At 45.7% G+C, this 8672-nt stretch overlaps 1 protein-coding gene across 1 annotated transcript; it reads right to left on the reverse strand.

Moving 5' to 3' along the window:
• Nucleotides 1-7169: 7169 nt before the first annotated feature.
• LOC122613905 (lysosomal aspartic protease) lies at nucleotides 7170-8672 on the reverse strand. Its single transcript, XM_043788320.1, has one exon. The coding sequence runs from the start codon at nucleotides 8600-8602 to the stop codon at nucleotides 7388-7390; it is 1215 nt and encodes a 404-aa protein (XP_043644255.1). The 5' UTR covers nucleotides 8603-8672; the 3' UTR covers nucleotides 7170-7387.

An 8672-nucleotide genomic window follows, 5' to 3' on the forward strand; every position in this document is an offset into this window, starting at 1 on the left:
TATATCTGAAGGGCTTTGCATATTCTAATAGCTGGGAAATTATTCCCTCGACAGTTGCACAACTCGTTCGGCAACTCGGAGAGAAACAAAGCGAGCCAACAAAAATCATCAAAAATCTGCAACAAATTTCAGAAATTAAAAGTCCCAGGGCCAAAGTGAAAGCGCAGGGAAAGGGCAGGGCTGGAAAACGAGGGCGGAAAAGTGGGTCATGAGTAGCAAAGCGACTCCCCGGAGGACGGCTATTTGCACCCCTCGCCAGCTTGGATTTATTTTTACCCGCTTTTCCTTTTAGACGCTCACTTTCATTGCATTTTAAATTGCGAATGCCAGCCCACAATGGGTTTCACCATCAGGGCGACAGCAATAAGAATAATTACAGACAGTAAGTGCAACAATTGTTTGTAAATTTAATTAGCAGTTTTAAATAATTCATTGCGGTTCGCCGACTGTATTAACGTTTAATTCGGGCGCACAGTTTACCGATGGAATATCAATTTGCTGCCAAAGGTGGACAGCACAGCCTGTGAAACTGAGTGCCTACCAACTTCGAAACAACCTAATTATTTTGCCCCTATTGTTTGGCATAAGTTCGGCCAGCAGTTTTCCTCACACACTTTGCGGTTACTGAGTGACCAATAAGTTTTTGCTCTGCTCGCAATTTTCTTTTGTTATGCCCAACAAATTTGCTTGTCAAGAGCAGGAAAACTTTCGCAGCAAACGGAGAGGAGTCTGCCTTTCTTCCCATCCGGAACTTCTTATCGCTGGATAATAACACAATGTCTCCACTGTGCACCGTGCAGCACTTCTCAGGTGGAGTTGCTCGAAAAGAACACACTTTGTGTTCGTTGTGCACACAAATATAATTCAATGTAGGCAGGCAAGCGCAAAACTCGAAACACCGGAGGGACGTGGTCGTTCCCACAGCCATTTCACATCCATGCACGAGCAGTCACCACTGTACGGGTATTCGAGGATTCGGCATGCAGAAGCTGACGGAGGAGCAGCTGCTGGCTCGACAATGGGCAATCGGCAGAGTCAATGCCGCAAGCCGGAAGTTGGATGTTGGCATTTGCCTGAGGCAATACCCTTCTATGGGGGTACTTCTATTTTCACAGCAGGCTTGTAAGTAATTGCAATTCCCTGATGAATGCATAGCACACTTGCTCATTATTACGTATACGCCAAGGGGGCGCAGCTGCCGAAGTTGGGGAAAAACTGTTTTATAGGTGGGATAGGGAAACTAGAAGCTGATGATCGTAGATTCAATTTGTTAGTGCTGCATAAGTAAATTGAAGAGAATTTCCAACATTATTCCCTCGTTCCCCCGGCCATGCCATCACTACCCCCTCATACCCTCGCAGTGTCCTTTCCACCCACTTGACTGAATCCCGGCTTGGCATTTGATGGATAAATGGGACAAAAGACAGACGTCCAATGGCAAACACTTTGTCAAAAGTGCAGGGCGCATAAATCAAACTGCAGGCCACGCATTGCCCCCCACCCACCTCCTTGGCAGCCTGACACTTGATTTGAATGCTGAGCAGATCTCAAATAGAATTTCAGTGGTTTAGTGGCCTGTGGTTAACCCATTAAGATGCATGACTCGAAATAAGCTGGCTGTGACCTATAAATCACGGACCGCTTTCTAAACTTTTGGCTCTAGCCCAATGAAATCCCTTAAGGCCTTTTCCCATTTCAATTAGTTCCATTACTCTCTCTCTCTCGGAATCCAAACAGCAACTCGCTTACCTTGACCAGAGTGTTGCAAGTTTTTCGATTTCATAAATCTCTTTCCCCAGTTGGGTGGGAAAAAAAAAACAAACGAGGCGAACTTCGAATGACTATGTCCTTTTTCAAAAGCGGGGCGCCACGAAACTTTTTTGGAACGACAGCTGCACAAACATAACGGAGGGAAGCACCCACATGCAATCGAAGGACATCGAAAAGGATGTGCTGGTGTGTTAAAATTTCACCCATATGCAAGCTAGCTGTATGCCCCTAGCTAATTATGCACTTGGCTGGCATAATTGTTTGATGGACAGTTGGGGAATTGCGTTTTGGGGAACGGAAAGTGGAAAATGGAAAACGGGAAAACTGGTAAACGGGAAAATAATGCAAGCTGGTTAAGTACTAAATTAGCGGCTGCCAACTGCCAGCAGTTTCGCAACTCGAATTGCGTCGCACTCGAAACAGTTTGCATTCAAATTCAAATTCAAATTTTGGCCCTAAGCCAGTAACGCGGCGGTAGTCGACTTGACGGCTGATTAGGTTTATTATTCGTCGCTTTTTGGGGAAATCCATTTTAAGCTGGCTCCCAGGATCAGGCAGTTCCTGGTACACCCCAATTAGTATGCATGTCACAGCCTGTGTGGAAGCGACAGATGTGATGGGGCATTCAATGTTTTCGCACGACAAACAAAAGCGAAAGAGGTGGAATCGGGGCTGCGGATACTTTGGGCCTTTTTACGACACTTTAAAGAGGATTCAGCCGAGTAGTTACTTTTTAATGAACCCCAATAACGCTGTGCAACAATGAATGCCAAATGCCATTTTCTGCAAATAATTGCCTGAGATAATTACCCATTAAGCCACTGCAGATTTCATTTCACTCATCCATTGTTTGTTCAATTGCTGACTTAAAGACGGCAGAGTTCCTCTCAGCTAACCCTCTTTATACTGCATTTATTTTCCTATTTGAGTGTAATTTCGCGTTAACATTGTCACGTTTTTCGCCCAAATCGAACGTTTAAGACGCCAGCAGACAGCAAGGCAAACAAAGATGAGGCCCACACGGCGTATGTGTAATGTGTTAAAAATGACGGCGTTCTCGCGTCTGCCGTCAGGGATTAGTGGCAAGTGACTGAAAGGATATGCGGGCATGTGTCCTTGAAACTAAAGGACCGGCTCTGAGCTGCGAAACCGAACCTGAAACTTTTTCGGCCTGCTGGGGGCGAAAGGGCGAATAGCAATCTTACTTAACACAAAATATATTGTGGCAGCGCCATTTTCAATGGCTCCGAGGGCTTCTCAAACAGTTTTCGAAAGTGGTTTTGGAGGGGTGCTCAAACTGATGGCGTTACCCACTCGCCAGACGCTTAGATTAATGTTTGCCTGGCAGACACAAAGGATATTTGATAAATGATCCCGGCCATAATGTTTTCCTTCATCTAGCCGCTCAACATGTGTAAGTACATTTATACGAGGCGTATGTCAGGGCGTATGAGTGTCCTTTTTACGGCCTCTATATAGAGATCAGTCTTTAAGTGTTCAAGAAACTCGAGGCAGCTCAATTGACAAACAGTTAAACGTCAGTAAATCAGGGACCTATAAAGTTTACTCTGGCTTTGAGCTCACAAAACACTTTGTTTCTTAATCGAAGGAAACTGTTTAACTAATTTTATATCTAAAATTGTCTATCTACTTTTCCCTTCTTCCAGCATTTTTCTATTTCTTTCCTATTTGGAAGAACTGCATGTTGATGAAAATATTCTTCGTAACACGTTGATGGAATCGAATGTGGCAGACCTTGGTAGAAAAAACTTGAAATTGATTGAATATTGGATTGCGAAATAATGCATTGCAGACATTGTGCAAAACTGTAGTCCAATGTTGAAGAAACTTAAGCGATAAAGTTCCATGCTGGAACCTTGAGCTATGCCAGCAAAGTTATGATATGTGAGGATGGTTGCCAAACTCGGTTGGACTGCAATTCGGCTTGGGAAACTTCGACTTTCGACTTGGAGCAGCCACTTAAAGTTATTTGTTTTCATTTTCCGGCTTGCGAACACACATCCGAAATTAATTGCCATTGCCGTGAAAGTAATTGGCATTGGCAATGCAGGTGTCCATGTCCATGCCCACGTCCATGTCCTGGCCACAAGCCCCATGTCCTGGCAAATCGGGCGGCACGCACATGTCCTTCGCTCGGTGTCAAAGTGCCTGGCTAAACAAACGACAGGCCCAGCAGGCCAGGCAGGCCGGGTATAGTTTAAATATCCTGTGTTCGAGTACCCACCCGCACTCAACTGTCATAACAGACCACACAAAACGTCATATTAAAGTAATTAAGTGGCATAACAACTTTGGGCCATGCATGGATGGGCGGGTCTTGGGCTTCCTCAGATTGCCTTATTGACTCATTAGCCCGGTTTGGAGCGTCATTAGCCAGGACATTGCGCTGGCAGGATGCCCATGAGGAATTTAATAAAAACATCCAACTGGGAGGAGGATCCGAATTTGCATGGTAATGGCCGGGGACAAATTCTGACGGAACGAGATTGGACGCATAATCTTATCGAATGATTTAATTCTGCGGGTTTTTCGCCCAGTTTCTGGCGCTGGCATGATGTCCTTTTGTGATGATTATCTGGACCCTTGGCAGTGGAGGGCTCCCGGCCTCCTGGCCTCTTGGTTATCTGGCGGAGCATGGACAAGTGAGCAGCAAGGAGCTGCCACTAAATATTCGAGTTCAGTTTGGGGCTTCTGTAAGGCCAATTACTCCCATTTCGCCTCGCCATGGCAATCGTTTGGTTGACTACCAGTTAAAAGGCTCTGATGGGTATCCTCGTCGAGTGGAGTCCTCGCGTTCCAGTTCACAATTACCTTTAGATGTATATAAATGATAGTCGAGCACTCTTCAAAGCTTCCGATTTTTATTAACAATTTTTGCTATTCATTCGGCTCGATTTTTTCACCCACACTGTGCCAAAATGTTTACAAAAAAAGAAAGAAAACACTTTTTGTTTAAATATTTTTACATCGTGCGAGCCATTAACATTACTTACTGCTCTCCTATAATTTTGCATATTCAATTCATTTCCATTTATTGCACTTATCCGCACTAGAAAAAGTTTAAAAAGAACTAAATTTGTATTTACTCATTCATATGCATATTTAATGTTTGTTTCATGGTTGAATTTCCGAATGCCAGAAGCTGTGATGCGTTGGGGTTTTTAATAAAATATATTCTGTATGTTTAACAAATTTCTTCCTATATATAAATCGAATAGGTTTCTCTGGCGACTTCTGCATTTCCAAATAATTTATCGAACTGTCGACCTTTCTGGTGCATGTACGTAAACAGCTTTGACATTTGCCAAAGGCTCGCATACACTGCGCTTTCGACTTTTTAGCGTCACCCAGTTGATTGTGCAAAGGCCACTTAACGAGCGCATCGCTGCAATGCCTCCTCTTTGAACTTTTCACACTGCCAGGATGCCAGGATCCAGGATCCAGTATTCAGTATTCAGGACTTGGCATTGCACAACTCGGTTGTAAAGCCAGCAGAGAATCCTGGCAGCTCGTCAGCCGGCTTATCATTTAAATGGCTACTGCCGTTTGTATCCCTTTAAGCCGAGCCAAGCGACGGACCAGGTCTAATAGCACGTTTATTTAATCGCCAGGTTGGCTTTTAAAGCTTTTAAAGCATTTAAGGCATTCGGAGAGCGTCTTATTTTCTTATTTTGTGGCTTAGATCTCCGAAAATTGTTGCTGCTAATGGCTGTGTATTATCGAATATTTGCACAACTAATGCTGACCAGGAATCCGGTTTGCTTTGTTGAGCAGCAAGTTATGAAGGTTCGATGAGAGGATTAGGCACTTAATCCAGTGGAATGGGCTTGGGGATACCCTGGATTTCACACCGGAATTTTGCCCCATCTATTTGGTACCTAAAAAGGTTGCCTTAAGACGAGACGAAGTTTCCTGCAAAAGAAGGCCGGGTGTTTAAGGGACGGCAAAGTCAACAGTTTTTAAAACCGCAAGTGGGGAGGGCAGGAGTGAAATGCGTCCGTGAATGAAAGTGAATGGAGGCCATAAAAAGGCCAAAAGAAGTCGCCCGGAGAGTATCAATAAAGGCCGTGTAAGCCGCCAGCCAGAGCAAACGAAGGCGAAAGGTCAATGTAAAAGTGCCGGGGCACAATAAAAAGAAACAGTCGCCGCTGCCACCAAAAAGAGAAATACATATATAAATACCGCAAAAATGGGGAAAACTGGGAAAAACTGAAGAAAAGCTGAAGGCGCAAAAGCCAACGATGCGTGCACATAAAACAGCGACGCCAATACGCACAAAAATACATTGTAGATTGCTTGTAAATATATATATTTATAACTATAAAGTGGGCGGATCGGAACTGAAGGTTTCAACCAAAAGGTGCCCTTTATTTAACTCAGTACTCAGAACTCAGTACTCAGTATTCTTTGATTTGTATTTCTTGGAAGTCCATTCAGAGTTTACATCCTAGTCTTAACAAATTTAACTTAAAGTTCAACATATCATAAAATGTATTTAAAGGTAGACACCCAGCGTGAATTGAACAACATTACAGCGTTTTCGCTCCAAATTCAAACTACCCTCTAGATGAGCGGCCCACTGGGTATTTGCAATTTTTGGGACAGCTCGTAAAAGTCGGCGGGTAAACTCAAAAGTATCCGGAAGGATATCGCGACCGCGGTTGTTCATTTGAATACAAAAAAAAAGCAAACGCAGCGCGTCACTCGTAAACTTAAAGCGATTTATTTAATTTTTTAAAGCCAGCAATTTGCGTTAGGAGCGGCGTAGAAAAACCGCCAGAAGCGTCGCAGTCGAGGGAATTGAGAGAGACAAAGAAGACATTGTTTTTCCAGGGAATCAATTACATCCTCAGTGCGCCCAAGGAACTCATCTTGCCATTGCCTCGTCCTTTTTAGTCCTGCGCCTCTATCGACTCGCGCCGCACTGGCTGCAAGCGATTTTTTTGATTAGCTTCCGCCCACACAGAACTCTGGCGAGGATGTGGAAGGAAGCCAACGCTCGACGGGCACAGGAACGGGAATGGGCACTAGTGCATGGCGGGCAGCAAGAGGAGCAGCAGGTAATAAAATAATAAAATTCTGTTTTGATTTTTGCCTTCCTTCCCCGGGATTCCCTTGAACATTGCTCCAAGTACGATGACGTACACGTGCCCAAAATAAGCAACAGCTTGCTAACAGCATTTGGATACCTATTTATTCAGCGGGTATATCGAACTTAACAAGATGGATGCCAAAAACAGGTTCTCGTCTACCAGATACCTGTTACCAAGCTAAAAGGATTGCGAAATAAAAACACTTTTATGACCTATTAATAATATATATATTGTAGCATAAGTTTAAAACAATGTACAAATAAATATATATACTTCATAGGGTCGGAATCAAACGTAACAATATATTTAAAATCGTTTCAATAAAAATGTTCTAACTAGCCAAAATAAACAATATATCATACATGTGAGTAAAGGGTATCTGCCCGCCTGTAGAGAAACTGTTTAGTTCGTCCTTCGTTTGTGTTTTTCGATGATTCGCGTGTTATGGCAACCAGCCGGTGGAAAATAAGAAGCACATCAAACAGCATACCCATGTATGCTGCTCAGCTCCTGGCGTCGGCGAATCCAATGCGATGCCTCTCCATGTCGAACTCGGTATAGTATTTGCCCAGGAACACGTCCCCCAGGATCCACAGGGGTCCACTGGGCGATGGCAGGTCCACGGCAATGAACGCAGAGGAGCAGATCCTTCGATCCTGGTAGATATCCCGAAAGACGTACTCGTGGGACTCCAGAAAGAATGTGCGTCCACCCAAGGTAAAGGTGATTTTGGGCAGCGCCGAAATGCTCTCGCACGGAACCAGGAACTGTCCAAAGGACGAGGGAGTTCCCCCAATGGATTCGTTGATGAGTATAGCCTGGTCATAGGGCAATGCCAGGAAGGAGGTGCCCGTGTCGATGATCACTTCGCATCCCTGCTGGCACAACTCGAGATTCCGGATAACGGCCGAATCCATTTTCACCTGCCAATAGGCTCGATGGCTCACCTGCACGTACGTAAAGTTGCCCGTGTAGTAATGCGGATTGGATCCGCCAAAGAAGATGGCTCCACCCTCCTTCTCGCCATGTCTGCTGAGGTAAACACTGAATATGGGTTTCGTGAGCAGTCCCTGCTCCATCATGGCATAAAACGGCGGCTTGATGCGCTGCATGGAGATGCTGCGATAGGCCAGTCCGAAGATGCCGTCGAACTTGGCTGCCAAGAAGATGGGACCCGGCATTTCGGTGGCCTCCGCGAAGGTCTGATCCTGAATCTGCAGGCCAGCCACGCGCACGGTGTCGGTGGAGAGGAAGCCGAACAGACTGCCACTGCCGTAGTGGATGGCAAAGCGGTCGCCCCTCACCTGGTGACTGGTGGACCTCTTGGCAAAGTAGCGATTGTGCACGCGACAGGCCACCATTCTGGACGCACACGTGGCGGATGGCACCCAGAGATTCGAGGAGCCCGTATCGAATATCACCTTGAAGCTCTGCGGGGGCGTCCCGATGGTGATGGGGCCAAAGTACTGGGCGTCCAGGTAGTTGCTCAGCGGCGTGCTCTTCACCTCCGAGTTCCACTCGCCACGGAAATGGCTCACCTCCTCGGCGTACTTCAAACGCAGTCGGTCCATCCGGATGCCCAACTTCTCGAAGCGATGGCGGGCGGAGGGGAAGCGGCGCAGGGGCACGCGGTACAACTGCAGCGTGCAGCTGACCAGAGGTGGAAACTGAACCGGAAGTACGAAGAGCACCGGAAGCAGCGAAACGAGCAGCCACATAATGCTATCAAAAGCAGCCGATAACCAGGCAATGTTGAAAACCAGGCAAGTGTCTCAATAAAATATCTAA

This window comes from Drosophila teissieri, chromosome 2R, assembly GCF_016746235.2.
Source record: "Drosophila teissieri strain GT53w chromosome 2R, Prin_Dtei_1.1, whole genome shotgun sequence".
Lineage (NCBI taxonomy): Eukaryota > Metazoa > Arthropoda > Insecta > Diptera > Drosophilidae > Drosophila > Drosophila teissieri.